Source organism: Oryctolagus cuniculus, chromosome 14, assembly GCF_964237555.1.
Source record: "Oryctolagus cuniculus chromosome 14, mOryCun1.1, whole genome shotgun sequence".
NCBI classification, from domain to species: Eukaryota; Metazoa; Chordata; class Mammalia; order Lagomorpha; family Leporidae; genus Oryctolagus; species Oryctolagus cuniculus.
The window spans coordinates 16,884,408-16,909,742 of NC_091445.1; the positions used below are offsets into that span (position 1 = coordinate 16,884,408).

At 37.9% G+C, this 25,335-nt stretch overlaps 1 protein-coding gene across 16 annotated transcripts in view; it reads right to left on the reverse strand.

Annotated features, from left to right (window-relative positions):
• Positions 1-25,335, reverse strand: part of KIAA0825 (KIAA0825 ortholog) — a 448,051-nt gene that overhangs the window by 148,268 nt on the left and 274,448 nt on the right. Inside the window, exon 22 of one of the 16 annotated variants that reach the window (XM_051853964.2) lies at positions 12,494-22,637. The exons of the other annotated variants lie outside the window; for them this stretch is intronic. Coding sequence (XP_051709924.2) covers positions 22,592-22,637 — 46 coding nt within the window. The 3' untranslated portion in view covers positions 12,494-22,591. Of the gene's footprint in view, positions 1-12,493; positions 22,638-25,335 lie in introns of those variants that run through there. 16 annotated transcript variants of the gene reach the window in all.

Sequence of the window (25,335 nt, forward strand, 5' to 3'; positions counted from 1 at the left end):
CTTCTGTACCAAATATCTCAGCATTTTGCTGCAACACAGACCTATTCAGGTGTTGCTCTTGGAAAATAAAGTTAAATTCAACAAACACTCATCAGGTGTCTCTGCTAAGGGTGACGTACTCTGACCTCACAGGGGCAGTCAGTCCACGACCTCTCGCAACTGAACATGGTGTTTTATATCTGTCACACTTCAGAAATTTTTTTCTCATCTAAAACAAATTTGAATTAGAATGTAAGCACTTGTGGGAGAGAGAATGATTAGATGCAGCCTCTTTCCCAAGGAGCTTTGAATCCACTGTTGGTTTAAAAGATTAAGGGGGGCACACAGTCACTGGACTGAAGTAGAAGAGAAACAGTAAAATTCCAGAAGGAAACAGGATTGCTGTGATACTATTTAAAGCATAATGGTACATGTATTCATGCAGAGAAATGTAAACCTAAGCTGAGGAGTCTCAAGAAATAAGATTTTCTGCATATAAGGCACCAATTCCCTGCCGAATATAAAGAATGTGTTTTAAGATGAGACTGTTTGTTTATCACTGGACTCATTCAGTCAATAAATAAGAGTGCATAGCTGCACCCATGATGCATTCAGTCAGTCAGTCAGTCACAGATACATGAGAACTGGCTTCATACACTGTCTCCTTCCGTTTGGCCTGAGACCTATTCTGGCATTCAAGCTTAAAAGGTCTTTCAGCCTTTGCTCCTTTTGGTGGGATTAGATTTAATGGAATCTTCCCAAGAGGGAGAAACACTTTGCCAAAGACCAATCCATTCAAAATGGTCTTAAAGGCAACACATACCATATTACCGAATTTCCAGTGGAAATCTTGAAACAAGCTACTTACTCCTCAGCTGCAACTGATCACTCTGCACTCATTTTGCTGGGTCATGTTCTGTATTATTCATATTCATTTCTCTCTCACCCACTGTACTGGAGGCTCCTTTATGGTATAAACAATGATACCTAGCACAGCTCTCTGTTCCAAGGTATTCAATGCGTGCTAGTAAGTTACTGAAACATTTAATTGAAAACATGGTGCTAAGTATAGTTGTTGTGGTGATGATAGTGTGGGATATAAAGATGCATAAGATGCAGTTATGCACCCCAGGAATTTTCATTTTAGCAGAGGAGATAAAACACATTCTCAAATAACTGTAATACAAAGAATGAAGTGATAAGGGTCACAGAAGTGGCACAAAGGAGGTGCTATGAGAGTGCAGAGGAAGGAGAGATTACTTCCAGCTGTTCAGTGTCCAGTGTTCTGTCAGGGCAGAGAGAATTTCAGGATAAAGAGAGCACTTGCTGCAGCTGGATATACACACTCACTGGCTGACAAAAAAGACAAACACACAGCTTCTGGCTAAAAACCCAAAGATGCACACAGGAAACCCAAACTGAACGGTATGCTCAGTGCTGTACTGTTTGGGAGGAGAGAAATGCATGGGGTCAAGCCGTGTCTGGGAAAGACTTTGTGGAGACAGTGTTGAGACTTGCACAACAAGCAGAACGGGTAGGACTGCAAAGGGGGGTTTCAGGCACAGGATGCGGGCACTGGCAGTGGCTCGGAAGTGCCTCAGAGGGAGGTGAGAAAAGATGCCATGCAGTTGCCTCTCTTTGTAAAAATCAACCATCTGATGCTTGTGCTGTGGCTCTTCTGTTCCTTCCACTGAACCCTAAACCGAGAGGGATAAGGCGCTCCCAAGGGTGTAAGCAGCAGAGAACAGCTGAGGTGCTCTGCTGGTGGACAAACGTCCCTGGCCACCCGAGGGCTGCTGCTCCGCTAGGGAGTGCGATGGTGTGCTCTGTGCTCCCTTCATCTCAAGCCCTCCTTGGAATCATCTTCCTGCATCGGAATCACTTTTGACCTCTGACCTTTGCGCCAGATAAATGACACTATTCTAGACATTTAAGAAACTGGTATATGAATCTTTTAGATGATTGAAAAGTGATATAAAATAATTGTGAGAAAGAAAATTAGCCATGTATACTGTTAATATATACCGGGAAAAATTCACGATACTCTGATTCCATCTTACAGAGAAATAAATGTATTTTTTTCCCCTGTGTCGTTTATTACTCTCCTCTGTTGGTGATGAGGTGCACTTGAAACTCACACTTTGCTCATTATAGCTCCTAGATGATGAACCTTCTCACTTTCAGAATGTTCTTCATACCGAAATGGATCCAAATACTTCTCTATCTAATCAGGCTTCTATTTTGAAGAAGATCTAGGCTGAAGTTTCATATTTTGTCATTAAGATATTTCCAAGAACCAGAGTTTTTCCTAATAATTAGTAATTTTGTTTATATATATATATATGCCCAAATTAATAAGCAGATTCAAAAAATACATTTTTATTTTCAGTAAAATCAATTTATTTCATTTTAATTTCAATGGGCATAGCATGAATGTAGCATGGTAGAAAACAGCAGACCATGGTCAACTATTTAGCAATCACAATAAATTATGTGCAAACAAGATTACTGCAGAAGTGATATTATTTATAACAAATGGTAGCTTTAACTAGGATAGAGTTATCTTTAGGAATGACGTGGTAAGATATATCTGAAAAATGATGAATGAGCACGCATGTGAACTTAGAATTCTAGCATTCTAGAAGGAGTTTCAAAATCCATCATGGATAATATATAATGAAAGCATCTAGGTTCGTTTTGAAAAGCTTCATGTCATTTGCTTGTTTCATCAGAAAAATCAGACAACCATAAGATTTTCATAATGGGTTCCTTAATTGCACTTAATATGACTAACTACACATGGAAGACACATAACATCCATGTATTTCTGCTAAATACCATGAAAACCGTGGTGCACAGTAAAAGTATGTAGGGTCTACTTTTGTTTTGTAAAACTGTAGAAAATTTGTAAATAGCAAGGGTGACCTCCAGTGTGCAATAGGTTTATGCCATTGCATTTTTTTTTCAGTAACAGAACCTGCACTGGCCTACTCCATTTCTCTAACACTGCAAAAGATAAGAAGAGAGGTTTTGGTTTTCTTTCTTTTTCTTTCTTTCTTTTTTTCTTCTTTGCAAAGCAATTGCTTTGTTTTGTTTTTAGTTTTATTTGTTTCTCTGAAGCTTATGATGTTGACTGGAACCTGAAAACTCAAAAGTGTATGGAAAGAAAATCTGCGAATGGTAGAGGTAGAAAAGTATTTTTCTTACATGTGATCTGATTAGGACTTATCTTCATTAACGCTCTATGCTGAACTCACATTTTTTGAAATGAAAATTTTAAAAAGACATCCTTTAAATGACTTGTCCTGCCAACAGCAAACCTACCTGGGATCGCTTCCACTCACAGACACCGACACTTACACAGAATGACAAACCAACACCACCACAACTGGAACTTAAAAAGCCTTTTAGAAAGTCGCTAAGATCAAAAGCTTTTCACTGTAGATAAAATTTCTTTCATGAAAAGCTAATGGCTTGCCACACTGTATAATATAATTTCTATTTGTCTCTAATCTCAACACAATAAGGACTATTCAGAAGGAAAAAAAAAAGCGTGATGCTTTCCTTACAAGACAATCCAACACCACTCACTTCATCTCTTACATCCGCAGGTAATACCAATCATTGAAAACTACCAGAAGATTTTCCTTTGCAGATTTTTTATTTTTATTTCTTACTTGGTAAACAACCTAAACTTGGGGATGGGGAGGGGTAGGAGGGGCAAGTGAGGTTCCTTTTCAAAAGATTTTGTTAGTAAACCCTCAAGTTCTGCCTTAGCTAGCCAGACCACACAAAAGATCCAATTAAATGGGTGCCCACCAGAGCTCCTGCCTGTCAGAGTCAGTGTCATTCTCTCCGTTAGGCACATCTACTTTCAAAGGTCTGTGCTGTGGACGTTAAAAATTTGCTCCAGGCTGACTCTTGGCATGAAAGGTAGAAGGCTGAGAATGAATTGCTCTTTATGAATATTCATAACAATCAGTGTGGACTTTTAAAATTCCTAGACAGGGAAAAGTGTAAATAACTGCTTGTGAGCTGGTTTGTTTATGCAGCTTACAGTCTACATGGTGTGCCTATGTGCGCATAAAATGTTTATTACTCCTGGAATACAGTTAATGAATTATTTAAAATTCACATTTGTGATCACATGTTCTAACTTTAACAAATGATAAATTATGAAGTTCCCAGGTCCGGGATAGTCTAGGGATTGATAATTACTCCTTTAGACTTGTTATGATCTCTCGTGTCAAGAGTCTCTGTGCTACCCGCTAAGAAAATGCCTGAGCAGGCCTCACAGGATGGACCCTCGTGGCTATGAGGGAACCATTTCCATCTATTGTGTCAATAGTTGGCATGCCAAAGAGAACCCACAGAAGACTCCTGGGCCACACTGTTGCAGATCAGACAGTGATGATGACTCAGTCCATTCTGTCAATAACATGAGATAACAAGGTCATCTGCTCGCATTTACACATTCGCCGTCACGGCACACTTTGTCAATGATCCGCTTGTGAAAATCTTTGAGTGTTTTCAGAAGATAGCATCTTTGAAATCTCACCATATAGTTTTTCATTCTAAAATTTTTTTTATGAAATGTCATTTGACACATGGCAAGTTAATGCCATTACCATGTTCCTGCCACCCATATGGAAGACCTGGCTTGAGTTCTTGACTCCTGACTTCAGCGGGTCCAGTTCCTGCCATTGTGGGCATTTGGGCAGTGAAGCAGCAGGTGCAAGCTCTCTCCTCCTTCTCTATCTTTGTGTCTCTCTAGCATTCTTCCTGTCTTTCAAAAATAAAACTACAAAAAATTTTTAAAGATTTGAAGCAAAAATTAAATTCACCTGATCAAATAATTTTCACAAACTCCCGTTAATTCAAATTAGAATCCATTTTAGAGAAACTTAACAATAAAGAAGATACCCTTTACTTTCCTTCCCACAGGGCATGAATCAAAATTGCCAATGCAGCTCTGACCTTAATTCACACCAAAACATGTTGATACCGCAAGGCACTCAACATGGGAACTAACTGAGCACTCATTATAGTCTACATTTTCTAATCAAAGGAGGAAAACTCAAGATCAGGTATCAGATTCTGTTTATTTGTGAACATACTGACTTTAGGAACAAATGAGTTATCAAAATGTAGGGGGGTTCTATTTTATTTGAGACACCAATCTGAAATGAATGTTTATTTTATCCTTAGATACCAGGAATTACCAAGTGGCGCCTAGGAACACAGAGGGTACCTATAAGATAACATGTGAGCATGATGAAGTATTAAATTGTGGTTCACTATGACTCATCCAGTGCTACATTTTATGGCTAGAGAGACGAGAGCAACTTACAAGGCTTGGTATGAATACACCGACTTCTCATCCTAGAGATCTGTTAAAAAAAACTGCACTGACAAAATGCCAGCTAAATTCATCCAGCAAGTTGAGGATCAAGATTTTTTTTAAAAAAAAGTATTAAATGCCATATATTTAAAGCAGGAATTCTAATAAAATGTCTCCTTTGGTAATTTTATGCAAACGGATTAAGTATCATAAAGGTGGACGTAGTGTTCTCTCAGTGTATTGATTTTGAAGAAATACTTCCTCAGATGTGTCAGACACACCGAGATTTGGGAGTCAGAGGTTTCTTTTTCTTTCCTATTTTTTTTTTTAAATCTTGGCTCTGTTCTTTTAAAGCAATGTTTTGGCAAAGTCGGCAAGTTCCTTAAATGAAGATTTTTTTCCCCCCTTTTCCCTTCTAGGTATCAAGAGACTATTTTAATTCACTCACCAGCTAAACTCTCAGAGGGCCTGGTGTATACGGTAACATAGGAGCCAATATCCTAGCTATCAGTTTTCATACAGCCTCGCTGGACCTTTACATTACGGCTGCCCCACATTTATTGTTCTTTCATTGCATCTGTCAGCATTTCCTGACAGCGCATTATGGAGCACATGGCTACAAAGTCAGTATCAATCAGCCCACGATCATGTAGCTATAAGTAGCAGACTATTGATAATGGGCCTTAAATCAGATCATCATGGTTTAAGCATAAGATTCTTAAAAGGCAGCAATCTCAGGGGAACTCCTACTTGCCTGCACCTGTTACAAACCCTACCAACCGGTTTACACTACCTACCTCCTACAACTTCTCTGAAGGTGGAAAAAAAATGGATCCATTAGACACACAGAGACATATACTGTAACACACTTCAGCGTGTAAAATGAAGCATGAAAGCAAAGGTGGCAATTAATACAAATTTTTGCTCTATCGCCTCAAAAAAGATGTGCAGAAGTAATACATAATATATCCCTTTGCACTAATGAGCCCGGCCTCCCAGCCCCCCAACCCGCCCCCCCCACATACACCTCACAGGGATAGCAGCGGTCTGGTTGTGCTTTGGAAATGCCTCACTTCAAAAGCATTTCAACTTCATGTGGCCATTTCACATGAAAAGTGAGCGAATTCAGAAGAGTTTAGAGGTATGCTGTGCTAAACTCAAGGCACCATGTTAAAAACAAAGGCATCTAATTTCTCCGAGACATAAATAATACAACAAAACAGGAGTTGCATGCAAATTTAGAAACATAAAATTTAAGGTGATAAACAGAATGGAGGCTGCCTTCTTGTTTAGTATTCCTTAGTTATCACCATAATTGCTGCATGTCTGTCATCACCAGAGAAAGGAAAAAGTGTCTTTCTCAGCTGCTCCCTGCTTGTTTTGTTCGCTGTATTCTTGTAAAGTGGGAGAAAATAAGTGTCATTTAATGAATAGTGCTATTCTTTGTCTGACAGCTTCATATCTGTTAGGTGTAGGAGGCCTACTACTTTCTTTTTCTGATAATGTTTTTGACAGTGTGCTAAATTCCTCCCCCAAAAGGCCGGCGTGTATATTCTGCTAAGAGGGGCTTCATCGCTCCTGAATGGGTGCCCTCTTTTAACCCCCTCCAGCTTCTGTTCTTACATTAATTGAGCTGATCAGATTGAGCATATGAATTTGTCTTTGATGTATTCGTATGTTTAGTTGACGTTGCTCTCTCTCTCATTGGCAGCGGACAGAGCTCTCAGACAAATAGGACTGTTGCCATGGTAACAGGCAATAGCTAGGGATCTCTTGAAAAATATTTTTATTTCAAAATTCAAACTGGAAAATTCTCACTGGATACGGCTCTCAGTTCTAAACGTGTCATATCTAATGATGAATGCAATTAGGAATCCCACCAGTGTTTTAAATAATAAATTAGCCTAATTTTCTAGGCCTGGCATGATGACATACAAATACTAAAAAGGCGTCTTCTTTTTTAAAATCCATGACAAAGGACTTATTAATGACTTTTGTTCTTAGAATTTCAAATTAAAACGGATGGTAGGCTAATGATAGCACTCTCTTCCCGCTGAAAACTAGAGGCCTAGAGGTACATTTTTTTTTTAAGAAAGCACTTCCAGCTGCTGTAATATTTGGTTGTTTGATTTCTTAAAAATCAGGTGTAGAAATCCTTCTATAAATGTTGAATGCTATAGCAGTTGGTAAATCTCAGTGGATAAAAAACGCCCATAGCTATTTTTAATTACTGAGCAATGAGAAAAAGGCATGAATGGGGATGAATGGTGGACCTAAGTCTCACAGACCACCACCACCTTACAATGGTGGGGTTTTCAAATTCTTACTCTGCGATTCGAAACAGAAGACAAAACAGGAATAAATACTTCCACATATGATGTAAATTGCAGTTATTTTTAAAACTTAATTTATTCATGACTGTATGATTCCAGTATATCATTTCCTCCAACAACACCACGTGAGGCTTAGAGAACAGTGAAAAATCACTGTGCAACTGGATGGTTTCAAGAATCTGACCCGATGTGTAATCGTATTCTAAAGAAGGTAATCAAAAACAAACCAAAAATTTCTACTCTTTTAACTTTACTCTTGGTGTTGCTCAGTTCTTTGGTATGTTATTTACCACGTTATACATCAAAATGCAAATCTTAACGTTTTGACATTACTGGTAATTGTGCTACTTTCTTTGAGTTAAAACCATCAGTATAATAAAATCAAGCAAATCCATGTGAATGTGGGTGAAGGAAATTGATCTTAGTCAAACTTTAGAATGTTAGCATACAAAACAAAGGGGTTAAATTAAATCCAAATGGTAGCAACTGTCTATAATACATGTCTTCCCGTGTTGTTATGGCTTTTACATTTGTACATATAAAAAGTCTGTGTTTAAGCCAAAAACAGAAAAGAGTTAAACCTGAGCTATTAGCATTTATGAATGTCCATACTTTTATTATCATTGCTACTTTTGCCTAACAATTTGTGACTATGGTCTGAATAATACTGATTAATATAACTTTTATTCTAGGTTATGTTACTAAATAAGTTGAAATATTATTTTCCCCCTTTCAAAATCTTAAGTGTAACATTTTCTAAAAAACCAACCAAACAATAAAAAGTCCCCCAAGAAATGCTGACTTGTATGAAAAACAGCAGGAGAGAAGCCAAGCACATATCTGTCCCGACTGGCAAGTGGACCTTGCTTTCTATGGCCATATTCCCAATCTGTGTCATCGAAACAGCAACAAGAACCCACAGTGAAGACAGTCACCCACAATCTACTTCAGGGTGTACATCGAAGGCTGTGGCCTTGACAACCTCTCTCGAAAGCCAGCACACAGCTGGGAAATCCAGCAGGAACCTCAGCCCAGCCGGCTGTCCCAGAGTCACATGATAACTGTCCACTCCCAGGAAACCAGACACACCCCATCTTCCTCAGTGAGGGTTTCCCATTGTCCTCTCGGTTGGGGCAGTGTGTCTACTTTGCATTGTTTCAGGGTGAATAAAAGCAAATTTTTAAAGTTCCTTTGGTTTGTTAAATACTTGCAATGGGATAAAAAGTGATGAAAAACGTCCCTTCATCCCCAAAGCTAACCACCCCCACGTTGAAAGGGCCACCACTTTAAAGCCAGCAGCTGATCATGCTAGAACCTTCTTTCAGATCTCTTTCGGGGCAAAGCCATTTCTGCAAGTATGGCATCCTCTGCCTCAGGACCCCTGATGACAAGTGCTATGGGAAGACAGGACGCAGGGCAGGGAGGTGTCTCCGAGTCCTTCTCCTGTGCCTGAATCAGACATTGACATGAGAACAAAGACCGTTTCACCTCCCCGTGGTCAGCAGCCGCAGCCCTGGAGCGGGGACAAAACGGATACCCTCCTCCACGACTGTGAAAAGCCCTGTGTGTCTGCAGGTCACACCCTCAGTCTCCTGGACTGAGCCACATTTGCCTAGCGGGACGAAGTGTTCGGAGGCGCTGGACACACACTCCTCATGGCAGCACCGTGCTGCCCTGTGGGGCTGCAGAAAGCCAGCCCTGCCTTTACGTGCCTAAAATACAGTGCAAATACAAAACGTGACTGCGGGTTTCCTTTCCGGCCGGGTGCAGCGCAGAGCTTCTCCGGACACAGCCCTGGCTCCTTGACCTTGGCGCTCAAGGCTTGGGTCAGCTCTCTAAGCGTCCAGCAAGCCAAAATGAGAGCGACACACCCATTGTTACTGCAGCCCGGAGCTGCACTCACTTACGTCAGCGATCCACGGTAAAGACAATCTACCTCGGAGAGCGGCAGGCCGTCCAGGGCGGTGGGAAGAGACCCGGGTCTGGGATCAGAATGACAGGGTCAGACGTTTCTCACTAGCACCCAGACCTTCAGTGACCTCCTGGAGCAGCACCGTCTTAATCTATGAATTAGGGATCATAATCTCAGGCCTGCTCCTCCTCGGGTTATTGTGAACCGAAAATGACACAACAAATACCAAGGTGCTTTAAAATGCACAGAGAACGCACCAGATCCATATTCTCTGTATTTTAAACACACTAGAATCAAGCATATTGATTTTGCCAACGTAAGTTACATTTCTCCAGAAAAATCTTCAAATTTATACTTACCAGTATTAGCCAATTTATTTGATCTCATAATGCACCACATTAAAACCTCAAAAATTCATTTCAAAAAACACATCACTCATTTCTTTCTGAAAAAAAAAAATGGTTTTCATAAAATATTTTACTCAAAAAATGCCTAAGTCCTATAAACCATTTTTTCTACAAGGATATATACTTTTGAATTCATTAATTTTTGCAAGTAAGAGAGAATTAGTCAAAGGTAAAAATGAAATGTTTTATGAATCAGTAAATTGTGCTTTAAACTATTTAAGAGCAATATAGAATTTCTTTCCTATAAAAATTTCCTAGCTTCCATATTTCAGGAAATTTAAACACAGACTCACCATTAGTAATTATGTCTTTGAGATTATATATAAACATTCATAGCAACATATACACATATATGATAGATATAAAATTAGGCAAGATGGCTATAAATATATAATGGAATTCCTCAATTGTTGAAGGATTCTATTCTGCAGGGTTTTTTTTTTTTTAATATGGCTTATTAAGAACTAAGTTTACAGTTTCTCATAGAAATAACATTAATATGATGTGGTGGGCCTGGATTACTCCAGAAAAAAATCCACTGGACCCATAATTTACCAGGGAGATTAATAACCATACAAGGAAAAGGATTTCCTGCAGAGAAAACACCTTCATACTTTGCTAAAGCCAGGCTGGTGACCCCACGCTCTTCCACTGATTACTGTAGAGTCAGATAGGGTGGATGGTATAATGGTTTAAACTCAGATGTAGATTTGGCTATTTTTAGAGAAAAAAAAAGAATAGACCAGATAGATCAGGATGGAAATAACGAAGGCAGAGACTGTGTGTGGCATTTTCTAGCACAAGATAAATAGGTCTACAGTTATTAGCCAAAATAACATGAAAGAGAAGCACTGGGTGGGCTGGTATTTGGGGGAAGTGGGAGGAGGCTGAGGAATTAGGACAGAACCAGCAATGTTGGCACCATGGCAGCAGTGGGAGATGCAAAAAGAGGAGAGCTTGAGAAAGATCTTTTCTTCCTAATTCTACCCCTTCTTAACCTCAACAATGCTTGTCCTGGGTTAGCCCTAAATCAACCCGAAGGCAAAGTGAGATGCACCATGAGAAGCAAACTGGGAAGGAAGATATATTTCTATAAGTGATTATAACAAGAGTTGATATTAATGAGATTGAAGAGGCCAGGAAACAAGCTCCCACGGGAAAGGAGAGGAATGTCTGAGGCCAGAGGCTAGCTGTGGCCATTAGCGACATGAGGGACAGAGGTGAGGCTGACCCACGGGGAGATGGACAGAGTCCTCTCTGAGAGCCTCAGTTGGCTCTCAGGGTACTGCATGGAGTTAGCGCTCCTCCTATTCCACAACATTTCTTTCTAATTGGATCCTCCCCTCCTCCCAAACTCTAGATGTTGGAGTGTTCTAGGCCCCAGACCTCGGTCCAAGATAATTGGAATCAGATCCATAGTGGTTCATAAAGACCAGAAGCGTGCTAAGTCAAACCCCAACTTCTGAGTGCCATATGATTATACCTCTATTCCTCTGGGGTGCCTTAAGACCATATCAAATCTGTCTCCCACATAGAATCCTTGATTTTCTCCACAAACTTGTTCCTTTTCCAGGTTTCCCCATCTCAATACATCACACACCCTCATTCACATGGTTGCTCTGGCCAACAGCCCAGGGGGCCATCTCTGGTTTGTGTCTCCCATTCAATCCACCAGCAAGCAGTCACATTCTACTTTTGATATTGTGTCACTCAGTATCATGAAAATAGATGCCGAAGTCCTACCACTTCCTACCAACTCCGTCAACCAAATTCCAGCGGGGACAACTGTTGCAGCCTGTCACTCTTCTATGTCCCTTCTTCTCCTCCCCCCCACCCCACCCCCCAACCGGGAGACTCTCTCATCGCAGTCAGAAGAGTATTTCAAAGATAGAAGTGGGATTGCATCCCTCCAAGCTCAGCATGCTCCAAAGACTTTCCATCACACAAAACCAAAGTCTTCCTAGGCGATCTGGCCTCTGTTCACCTCCGTGACCTGCTCCTCCTCCCCCTCTCCTCCCTCACTCATTGAGCTCCAGTCCTACTGGTCTGCCTGTTTTTCCTTTACTATATGAAGCTTGTTTCTGTCTCTGAGCAGAACACATGCTATCCCCTTGATCCGATGTGCTTGTCCCCAGAATTTTGTTTCAATTTTAAATGTGTACTCATTGATTTATTTGAAAAACAGAGACACAACAAAAATCTCCCAACCACTGGTTCACTCCCTAAATGGCCACAATAGCTGGGGCTGGGCCAGGATGGAGTCAGGAGGTAGAAATGCAATCTGAATCTCCCACACGGGTGGTGAGGACCCAGCTACTTGAGTCATGATTGCTGCCTTGCAGAGTGAGCACTAGCAGGAAGCTGGAATCAGGAGCAGATCTGGGACTTGAACCTAGGCATTCCAATATGGGATGTGGGCCTTCTAATTGGAGTTTTAAGTGCAACACCAAATGCCCACCTTGTGTCCCTAGAAATTTTCAAGGTCTGATTGTTCAGATCACACAAATACCACTTTTTCATACATGCCCTCCCTGGTTCCCCTAACTTGAAAGCACGAACCCTCCCAATACCTTTATGTGCTTTGCTTTACTTCAAAGCTTTTACTACTTTACATTCTAATGTACTGTAATTACATATGACATGCTGTATATTTGCTCATCAGTTTATCGTCTGCTTTCTTCCTACAGTATAAATTTCATGTAAAGATTTTATCCAACTTGCTCTCTACAAACCCAGCCCCCAACCTAATATATTCCTCATCCAGGGTAAATACTCCATGTATAAGGGCACTTCAGATAGTTTAAGTAAAATGGAGTTAAAAGTTTATTTTGGTGCAAAAATTGTGAAATTAACATATAGTTTTTTCATAGTATACATTTTCCATGAACTTTTTAAAGAACACTCACATTATGTTAATTACTCATTTTGACACTGCAAATCTTTTACATTTTACAATGGAAAGTATCAGTTACCCACAATGACATATAAAACTCACATCTTAAGAACAAAAAATGTTATGCTACATGGACTTTAGTCCATCTTTCAGAATATAATTTGTGTGATTATTTTTTATCATGATTTTCAAAAGCAGTTGAATTTTTCAAAAACAATCAAAACTTTTAAAAATTAGGTTCTTTCTAGAATTACACTACTAGGAGGGGGAAAATGAAAAGGCTGACAAAGTCTTTACTCTTCTATTTTTAAAACGTGTTCTGTGGTTTAGCAGTAATTGTGTAACTCTTCTAGTGAGATTTTGTTGAATATTTTACTATTTGACAGTTTGTGTCACCATTTTTCACACTATATCTGGAGTGGGGAACCACACTATGGTCTAAACTGGGAATTCCGAGAGTAAAGGGTTTATTTATAGATTAATGAATTAAATACCCCACGGTAACCCACGACCTAGGAGAAGTATTTTTTGAATGAGTGCTAGGACCCTTCAAGAGTTGCAAAAGTTCATATTTAATCTACTGATAGCAGTTACTCAAAGTTACTATTAACAGTAAAGCAATTTTGATATATGAATAAAACTCATAAAATAACTGGCATCTGTAGAGTGCTTACATTATGCCAGGTACTATTTGAAGTCTTTGACTTGACAAATTCATCCTTGAAACAGCAGCTGCAGAATAAAGATCTGAAAACTGAGGCACTGCAAGGCTGGCTGTCCCAGGTCACCCAGCTAGAACGTGGTAGAGCTGAGATCTGAACTTGAGCCTTGTGGGTGCAGGGGCTATGGAACCTTAACTGCTGTGGAGAAATGCCACATGCACTTGCTAGAAGGCCAAGGTTTTATCATAGAAAATGAAGCTACAAGTTGTAACTTACAACATTTCATCATTAAATTTATCCCCTACTCTGAATTCCCAACTGTCAGCATCTCACCACACAGATATTATTAATTGACTTTTCCATAATATGGACAGGTTAAAACCAAAACTTTCAAGAGGCAGGTATGTTAATCATGAATTCTGGCTTTAGGGTCTTCAAGATTGCAGTGCTGTTAGCCTTTTCTCTCATTTCCAACAACTTTAAGATTATTCTCATTAAAAAAACAGAGAGCAAAGAGGTCAAAAATATTTCAGCATTTAAAACTCTTTTCAGCATAGGGTAATACAGATGTATGAAGCCACAACAGGTACTGAATTTTTAGCCATATGCTTTTTAATATCCAGTTTTTGTGACATCGATAAAGCATTCCTTTTAGATAAGTTACCAATAAAAGAACGACAAATAATAATCTGCAGTAACATCAACGGTGCCGAAAGTACGAGAAATGAAACCAAGGAAACTATGTATAATCCAATTGCCAAGTAAAGGCATCATCCATTAAATATATAAGCTCATCATTTAAAAATCACTGTAAATTTCCTATATGTTATATTGTCTGAATGCTCTGCATTCTACAGGCGTGTTTTCCACTCCAGCTGTAGCACTAACATTACTGAAACTGTAATTCTCTTAATATTTAAATAATATATTAAAATTTAATTTTCAGCACCTGGAAGAATCTGTTGGCATGCCAGCAAATGAGGTAGATGGGCCTGGAGCTCCTATACATATGGGACTCAAAAACAACCTATCACAAATAATTACTAAGCTCAAGCAGCTGTAGTCACCACAGTAGTTATTTAAAAATCAGGTCAAAGTTGCTTGAATTCTTTTCCATTTTCAAGATATCTTGTGCATACATTTTGTGATGCTTTCCCTTCCTATTTTCTGCATTTTGTAAATTCTTTCTTTCTCCTGATAGTCATAGACTGGAAGTGGGAATGTAGCAAAGGCATCCTGTGGATTTTGTTTTTTAACTTGGACATATTAAAAGAAATTAAGCTCCTGATTTCTCAGGGTTTTTTTTTTAATGGTTTGCATGAGTGTACTATCCAAAAGCGTGTGGACTTGTTAAATCTGTTCACAGGAAGGACTACATGTTCTGTGAATAAACACACAAAACTATTTGCTGCTCTATGTATATGTCTTTCCAACACACACTGTATGTGTATAAAACATGAATTTAAATACAGTCACACATGAGTCATTACTGAAATATTCTTCAATGTATCCTCTCTATTTTTTTTTCAAATCATGACACCATCTGATCTGTGTACCAAAGAAAAATATAAAAATTATAAGTTTTTCATTTAGTCAATTTGAACAAATTATTGGCGGGGGGTAAAACTAGTGAAATGAAAATTCAACAACATTTTAGATACGTTTATTCATGTCTAAGGAAATAAAAATCTTCTAAAGAATGTCTTCTATGGACACAGTTTCCAAGTTCACAACACAGTCTGGAATTGGTTAAGTGTTATGTCTCTCCAACCCCCCCGCATTTCCTAAGCTATTTCCTGAGAAACAAAAACTAAGAAGAGCAGGAGACAAGTGGAATTTTTCTATCATGTTAGTGAGATTCACATTGTTTCTCCCAAAAGCTCAGAGAAAGAATATTCAAGAAGTGTACTTAGTAGAAAGATGGCAATGGTAAAAAATTACCTATAAATCAAAATTTTAATTGCTTTGGGTTGTTTTTGTTTTGTTTCTTTAGATTTCCAATCAGATTCTTGGATAGGGCAAAAATATCTCATTATCTGTTTTTTGAAATCATCTAATGACATCCTACACCTGATATTTGGAAAGAAAATAAATCAAGATTTTTGTTGTTGTTGTTGTTGGAGGGTAAGATGGGGATTAGAGGATAGGGGAAAAATGTACCAGGAATTTATACACTATTACCTTCAATCATTTTGATGCAAGTCATTCATACCACCACCATGCTAACAAGACATCCAATTTACTAAACAATGAATACTGAAAATACATTTAAAAGGTACAAATGACTGTCCAAAGAATGACACTGAAAAATATTAAGTAACAGCTCTACCTCGAGATAAGCCTCACCATTAAAGAGTTTTAATGAAGAGAGCCTTCAAAGGCTAAATCAGGAGGCATTGATTAGATTGCCTCTAACTTTGTGTTTTGACACCTTCGTCTTTCGTGGCATTATATTGTCTCTGTGGATCTTACAAAGGAAGCATTTTACCAGGCCCACACAAGAACAGGAGACAGCAATGCTTATAAAAGAGACTGTCAAGGGTGTGAGCCAAAATGAGTCTCATTTGGATTTCAAGTGAAGAAAACTCCTAATGCATTTCATTACAATGTATGCGAACCTCTGAAAAGAAGGATGGATTGGGATTCTCATCCCTATTAATTTATTGAAATGGATTCAGTTTTTTCTTGTATATCAAGAGAGACCATGTGTTTCAAGCAAGGTAACAATATTATAGTTCCAATAACCAAATATGCTATGATTCAGGATGTCCTTCTGTGAGATAAAGAGGATGCAATTTTCTTGATAATTGGGATTTGAGTTTAAAAATAAATCTTACAATAGCGTGGCAACAAATAAATATTCTTTGTTACTATCAGTTTTAAAGATATGATCAAGCTGCTACACGACACAGGGATTGATTCAGTCTTTGTTACCACAGCAGGCTTTTTACCATTTGAAATCCTATTTTTTCCCTGACTACTGTCATTCATATATTGAATTTTTATTTCATTGAGGAATTCCGTGCATGATGTAATTAGGATAACACCAACGAAAGTCATAATTTCTTAAAAGATAGTGAATACAGAATGAGACAAAGTCATAGCATGTCAAGCTTTGTGTTGTAGCCTACCTACACTTTTCTTCATAAGAATGCTCTAGTCATCAGGCACCTATTAGGTAACTCATGGTAAAAAAAAAATATTTGGCTAATTCTCCAACTCCATTAGAATTTCACTTACCATTAAAAAATTCTAATCTCTAACTACAGAAAAATGTCATGATCTAATGTGCTTAGACATCCCAAATAATTTCATAAATCCACAGGATTACAAATATAAGACATATGCTCTCATTGCTCCTTAACACCATTAACATTTAGAGATGATTGATTATGTTATACCAATAACATTCAGTGAATTCAAAGCTGATCTATTTTTTATGTAAATCATACAACCTGCTAGTCAAATTAAAGGTTAAATATACATAAAGTCTTAGAATAAAATACAGATAATCTTTCACATAGAACACGGACCCATGATATACATCCTCAGATGTAACAGCAACCATGGATTCATAGGTTACCTACTAATTAAACCCAGCAAAACAGCATGAGCATCTCCTCCTTAGGTTGTTATACATTTTATTCCAAACGGGAATAATAGATCCACAGCTATGTAGAGTTATAAATGCTAGTTAAAAACACAATTGTAAATAAATGTACATTTACAAACTTGAAAAGAACTATCTCAAAACAAATTCATATCCATGATTTAAATTTTCCCACGGATGTGATTATAAAATCGGTACAAAAAGCATACATACAAATCAATATTCAGCATGTGTACATACATGTTGATATTTGTACGTAAGCATATATTCTTTAAATAATAGAAATCTGCATACAAAATTCCTGACAGTAAATGTCAAAGCTAACTTTAGCATATGATTATTTTTATAAGAAGGCTTGCATATCTCCATGTAATACATATAGCAGAGGAATTTTTGATGAATTATAATTAAATTAGAATGATATATGTTTCTTATTTTCATCTTGACAGTTCTTGTAGTCTCAAGCAGAGCCCATTACACACAAATATAGAGCAGGTTACTTGTTGAATAATGTATTTCAAGTACTTAAAATTACTGGAGAGTTGCCTAAGATCTACACATGAATACATATTTTGGCCTTAATTTTTATCACTGCATTGAATATATGAATATTTTTTATAATCTACTTACAAAGAAGTTAATATCAGAGTATTTTTAAGGATATAACAAAGGTAATAATACTACCTCTATGATATAAACTTTATGACACTATGAATAAAACTGACAAGTATAAAATTTGATCCATAAAATAAGTGATATACTTATGTTAATTCACCTTTTTAAGGATATTATGCGTTGCTCCATTTTTTTGACAAGGCTTCCATTCATACTAGAGACATGTTGAAAAACACTATATTTTCTCTCAATAAGGAAAATCACTTTCCCCACTATCATGCTTGTTCTGTCTCAATAAAAAATCAATCATCAAATGCTTGCTTCCAAGTTTTACTTGTTAAACTGCCAATTTATGCATACAGTTTGGCTCAGCAGAAATTCACTCAGCACCATTCCTTGCATTATTATAATTTCGTACATTTTGTAAAATGCTTTAAACTCAGGGGGTGGGAGGAATTACGCAAGTTTACACATGCTTCTATGAAGCACTTACTGTTTAAAAGTATAGTGGTAGGATGTCATTCCAAGCCATCATTTTTAAAGAGAAAGAAAAACTATATCATTTCTGTGGTTTTTCAAAGTAATAAAGGCCTGATTGATCCCACTGACTAAGGCGATTGAATCGGTTGTCTAAATGGTAGTAACGTCAATGTCAGATATGTGGTTATCTTTTCATCGTGGTCCATTCTTGAATGTAAAAATCAGATGTTTGAAGGACATTTCACTGACCTGTTATGGCCCCTGCAACTCTCAAGCACAATACTAGTATTCCTTATATAAGCGCCACATTTTGGATAAAACCCGCTTCATCAATGATGCCTTTGCGACATCTGGCGGTCCTTAGGATATATAAAAATTACTTTTTACTTTTTTCCAAATCTATCACTACTTGAAATTCCAGTCCAAAAGCCTTTGATACCCCCTAGTGGGGGCACAATAGCACTCTGGCCTGTAAACTAAGATGTGGACTACCCAGAGTCCATATGGTGCAAAAGGTCACAAAGCTTGAGATGTGGTGACATCATGACAATAAGACATTTCTAGACAGAAGCTGACCCATTTTGAATATAAAAAGGACCCTGATCACATGTTCCCACACTTTTAAAACTATAGAGAAAAAAGAATTATGCTAAGTGCTCTATGCAGAAGCTGAACACTGGTGTTTAAGGGTACCTATAGTTCTCACACTTAAGGAATACTACATGGAGATTTCCAGCAAGAATGCGCTAAGCAATCTAACAGCTCTTATTTATTTATGCTATAAGTTGATGTTCAGCAAATGTTAAAAAGGGGTGAGAACTGGCTGAGTCACAGGGTGCATGTTTTCATGCAGTCTTCAGTTCCTTCCTAAATTATTAATACAGTCATACTGGAGCTTGTTCTACATGCATCCTCCTTTATTTCTATTTCCAGGAAAGCATGCAACTTCAATTATTTCTTTATGCTTAAGACAAAGCTTTCCTTTTGATTTTTATTCTTGTTCATAGGCATTTCAGTGTGAGAAAGGGAATAAAAAGTCATTTCCAACTCTTCATCACCCTCTCAACAGGTATAGTTGTTGTTCATGTTGAGAAATCATGACTTTGCTAATTCTTTGCTCAGTGGGAGAAAATGACATGTGCTATACTGTTGATCTTTCATTTATTCTGAGTCTTGCTGAAGTAGCACATTTGACAACAATCAGATCAAACTAAAAATACACTGTGTTGATTCTCTATTTTCAATCTCCTTCTCAAATATTTGCCTGAAAAATCATTATTATTTGGATTATAAACTAATACTTTTAAGATATTTTCTAGAGAAAAGAATACATATTCTCTAAACTTGACCCTTATAATCAATATTTGATACTTATACAATTTCTGATTTTTTCAAGTGATCAACAGTTTAATATACAATAGACCTACCTGTTCTGACACAATACCAAGGTTTGTTACATGAGGATATTCCAAAAAGTTCATGGAAAATGGAATTAAACAATAAGTTTATCTTGGCACAAAAAATATATGAGGGGTCTTTAAAAGTACATGGAAAATGCACATTATGAAAAAATGTGTTTCAAAATTTCTTTTCAACAAAATAAACTTACCTTAAAATTACATTTCACACAAGCTTTTCAGAGTGTCCTCACATTTAAGCATATTTACTGAGTTGTGCCTCAAGATTTTTTATGCTTCATAATTGAATCAAGTTACCACCACATATAAATGACATATAAAAATTAACCTTGTATAAAAGGGCTCTAATTTACATGTAATTATAAAAATTTCATGTATTTTCTCAGGTATTGTCCATTAGTAACATACAGCTCTGAGGGATGTAATAATTCCCTTTGAGAGCTTTATAGATTAAATTTTGAAATTAATATAGTTACTTACCTTTAATAATTACTCTACTTTCTCTACTTTAATAATATAGGAATATATAGAACAATAAATTGAATAGATATCGATATTGCATTCTTTTATGATAGTTGAAAAGGATCTTGATTAACTGACAAAGCAGTGTGATGAAAAATTTCAGCATGTACTATTTTTAAAAAGAAATAACAGGGATAAAGCAAAATGAGCCTTTATCACTGTATTACTTGTGAATATTTTGGACTACAATTTATGGGTTGATAAATCATAAAACACACATTACAATGAGATCTACTGAGTAAAAGAATAGCATTTAATCAACTACCACTCCTTTGTCCCAAATGTACTTTGCATTATAAGATAAACATTGCTATGGAAGCTAGAGACAATGACCACACATATACTTTCACAATAATGTAGGATATAAATCTTCCCAGATTTTAAGGCAAAACTTTTAAGGATAAGTAAAGTTATAATTCTAACATAAATTTCATTGTTTCCTTAGGTCTGTCTTATAGAAAGATTTATAGGGTTTTATGGAGGAATACTATGCAACTTTCAGAGGCCACACCAAAAACTGTCTAAATATATATCCTGTTCTCAACTCCAACATAAAGAAATGGAACTCTGACATATTATCTAAGTATTTATTAAAGTTATTTTGATTTCTGAAGGTCACACTGGAAGAAGTGGAAAGTAGAACAAATATAGAAGAACTAAAAGAAATTGAAAAATAAAATAAAATAGAAATGAACAACTAAAGATACAAGATGTTAGATGTGGAAGGCACTGAAGGAGATCCAACATAAGCATAATTGGTATCCCTAAAGAAAAGAACTAAACAAATGGGATTAAAAATATCCAAAGACATAATTTAAGAAAACTTTCAAGAAACAAAAAATTGAAGACTTGAATACATAGCTTGAAAGAGCACTGTACTTTCTTTGGAAAAACAGACATAGAATGGTCAAAACTGAGACATATACTGGTATGACATCAGTGATCACCTGAACTCGTCATGAGCTGCCAAGGCTATGGAAGCATTCTGAGTCCACAAACTCCACTGGTTTTTAGAAAGGGCCAGAAAAGTACATCCTTCTTTGATGGCCCCTTCTTTACACTAGGGTCACAGGATCTCATCTTTAATAAACATGAAAGACTGAACTTCAGCTGAGACATAAATTAAAAAAAAAGATGGTATTAAATGGATGACAGTGGAGCCTGCATGGTGGTATAGTGAGTAAAGCTGCCACCTGTGACACCAGAATCCCATATGGGTTTGAGTCCCAGATGCTCTACTTCTGATCTAGCTCTGGGCTAATATGCCTGGGAGAGAAGCAGGAGATGGCCCAAGTTCTCAGGCCCCCAGACCCATGTGGGAAACCTGGATGAAAACTCCTGGCTCTTGGATTCAGCCTAGCCCAACTATGGCTGTTGCAGCCATTTGGGGAGTGAATCAGCAGGTGGAAGATCTCTCTCTCTCTCTCCTCCCCTCCCTTCCTTCTTTCCTTCCTCCCTCCTTCCCTCCTCTCTCCCTTTCTCTCTAACTCTGACTTTTAAATAACTTTTTAAAAAAAGATGACAGTAAGAATTGAATCCAAATTTACAATAAAAATAAAAAAATAATTATGAGAATTATGGTTAAGGAAAATAATGCAGGGGCCGGCTCTGTGGCATAGTAGGCTAAGCTTCTGCCTCTGATGCCAGCATCCCATATGGGCATCCCATATGTCTCGGCTGCTCCTCTTCCATTCCAGATCTCTGCTATGGCTTGGGAAAGCAGTGGAGGGTGGCCAAAGTGCTTGGGCCCCTGCAACTGCATGGGAAACATGGAAGAAGCTGTTGGCTCCTGGCTTCAGATCAGCCCAGCTCAGGCCATTGTGGCCATCTGGGGAGTGAACCAGCAGATGGAAGACCTTTCTCTCTGGCTCTCCCTCTTTCTGTCTGTAGCTCTACCTCTCAAATAAATAAATAAAATATTTTTTAAAAAAGGAAAAAAATGCAAAAATTGTTAAATATAATGATAATTTTTTAAAATTTTAGAACAGAAATTAGGAAAAATGGTTTAATTTACAGTAAGGACATTAATCACCTTCTATAAGAGAGGCCAAAAGATAATTATTTAATTACAAGAATACTTAGAGTTGCAAGTAATAAAAATAAATAACTTCTTCAATTAAAATTACGTGGTGGGCAGGGGTGGGGGTTAAAGAGGAAAGGCTGAAGGAAAGATCCTGGCTTCATCATTTTTCATTATAGGGAGTCAGTAAAAACATACCAAAGAAATATAAGTTTATTCCACAAAGTTACAGTCACACAGGGTAGTCACAGGAAGAACTAACAGTAGGAAGTTACACACAGCTGAACTGGACTTGGACTAAGGATTGCTGGAGTCTGCTATGGAGTAGGGTGGCCAATGAGTAGCAAAACAGAGACAGAAGCAACAGATCCAAGAGCTCCACACAGGATGGCGACGAGATCACAGGAACATATCACATGCTGCGTGGAGAACCGGAAGACATGCACTAGAAGTTCCAAACACAAAGAAAGGATAAGAAAAGAGAGAGTCCAATTGCTTGATTTCATCAGTTTACATTATGTGCATATGTTGAAGTATTGCATGGTAGCCCACAGCAATGTACAAGAATTACATGTCAATCACAAATTTAAATGACAGAAGAAAAAACTAACTACAAAAAACAAGCATTTGTGGAGGGAAGCTGAAAGGCTAGTAGACACAGGGCAGGGTTATTTCAATGTTGCTGTGACTTAATTTACACTACATGTATAACTTCACCTACATATGATTCTGGATTTTTTCAGTTTCTCAATTTTAAAAAGTAACAGACATATAAAAACTGTACACGTTTATGGGGTACTATGTGATGACGCACTGTCACATGTATATAATGTTAAAAGCATCCAACATATTTTCAACATGATTCTCAGTAATGAAATACAAATCTGATAATACTGGTCTCTCCACTCATGCTCACTCACTATAACATTCATCATTTAAGGTTCTAAAACTAACTTAGTTCACCACCTGTGGCTGCTTGCCTCTGTGACGTCAGAGAGGACTGCTCTCCACCATGCATGCTTTATTCCTGCCCCTCCAGACACTTCTTGGTTCTTCAGTTGTTCTTTGTTTTTTCTTACCACCTGTCGGTACCTCTGCTGGGCAGACAGCCTAGGAAGCTCTCTACTGCAGAGTGGAAAGAGGATGTGACTGCAGAGCTCATTAATCTAGAGTAAATTAATGTTTCCCATAGAAAGCGATGCTCACCCCAAGGGCAGGAGAATGAACAGAATTTGGCTGGTTGAAGCAGCCAGTGAGGACTGTGTCGAACAAGAAAGTAAAAAGCAAAAAGTACTCTACGGAGGAGCCTGGCAGCAATAGAAAGCAAAGATTTCTGAGGAACTGAGTAGAAGATAAGTAACCCTAATTTAGTACAATATTGAGGAGATAATGACATACAAGTAGGTTGGGTTTCATCCTGATAATGCAACCATGATTTTTGAGGATGATTTTAAATAATCTTCTATGCTTTGAATTATACAACATAAAATAAAACAAATTCCACTATTACATTTCTAGAGCCTTGAGAAGTTTCTGATATCTATTTGGCACCCAATAAACATTTATTGGCTGAACTTTAAACAGCACTGAAGAAAGGGTCTCACCATAGCCTGTTTATTTCAAAGGTTTGAATGAAATAGGTAAAGTCATCAACCCCACCTTTATCAGCTTCTCATGGAGCGTTTTATTGACAGTGTCTGCTTTCCTTCAAAATTCGTAGTTCTAAATGTAGAGTTGGAATTTTGTTTTGCTATGTTTTGTTAAGATTTATTTATTTATTTGAGAGTTAGGGTTACAGAGAGAAGGAGAGGCAGACACACAGATTCTTCATTTGCTGGTTCACTCTCTCAGATGACCTCAATGGCCAGGGCTGGGCCAGGCTGAAACCAGGAGCCAGGAGCTTCATCAGCATCTCCTATGTGGCTGCAGGGATCCAAATACTTGGGCCATCTTCCACTGCTTTTCCCAGGCCATTAGCAGGGAGCTGGATCAGAACCAGAGCAGCCAGGACACTAACCAGTGCCCATTTGGAGTGCTGGTGTCATAGGTGGTGGCTTTTACCACAATACCACAGTGCTGGCCCCAGAGTTCTAGTTTGGGGACAGTGGAGTTAAGTCCACTGCAGCTGATTCCTCATGTGGATACAACTGAAAATACTAGACAAGAAGATAACAAACAGACTATTCAAGGGCTATGAAAAGTAAATAATAGGCAGATTAAGGAATAAAGTAAAAGCTTCAATGAAAAGCAATCTAATGGCAATGAGTTCCTTAGTTCTTATTTTTCCACCTTTTTGACCCTACAGTAGGTTGAATCAGGAGCTTTATAGCTGGTACAGTTGACAAAAATTTAGAGAAGTTGATCCTTTTTGGCCAGTGGATGGGAAGAAAGTCAAAGCGTATAAACATCTCTTGTTTTTCTCCCTCACCCAGTCCTGCCTTATGGCTGGCTCTGGTCTCCCATGTGCACTGTCATAGTGGTGTGAAACCCAAGACCCGAGGAGAAAACCCTCCACACAGAAAGAATTACCAGAAAGAGTGTTATGTATTGTGCATGAATGTTGGGTGAATTTTTGCCTTGTCTCTTCACCCTAAAGGCAGTACCAGGGGTGCAAGCTATATGGCAGAGAGTAAAACAGCTTGATCTCTGAGAAAACTGAACTTTTCTGGACAGAGGGCCAGGACAAGGAGCACTTAGAAACCAGAAGGTATGGGAGAAAGCCTTGAGAGTAGAGAACAGAACAAGGGTCCCTAATTCTGTTTATGAATCAGCAGATATGTCAGGCTCACTCCCAGGTCGGACATACACAGACCACATCTAAGGAAGGAGAGCAAAGGCGAGGCTTCAGAAGTTGAAATATAATATAAACACCACCAAAGCCTGAAAAAGAAAAGCTCACATGAGGGACAGAGCCTGAAAACTAAAGGTGACATAGAACTTGCACTCTGCATCCAATTAATGAATATTCTCTACAGGATTGTGTTAAGACTGGAAGAGTCATAATAATCTAAATGTCCAGGATATAATCTGAAATTATTCGGCACAATAAGAACCTGGAAAATCAGACTAACTCACCAGAAAAAAAAAGTCAAGAGATTTTAAACCCTAAATGACCCAGATGTTAGAATATTCAGACAAAGACT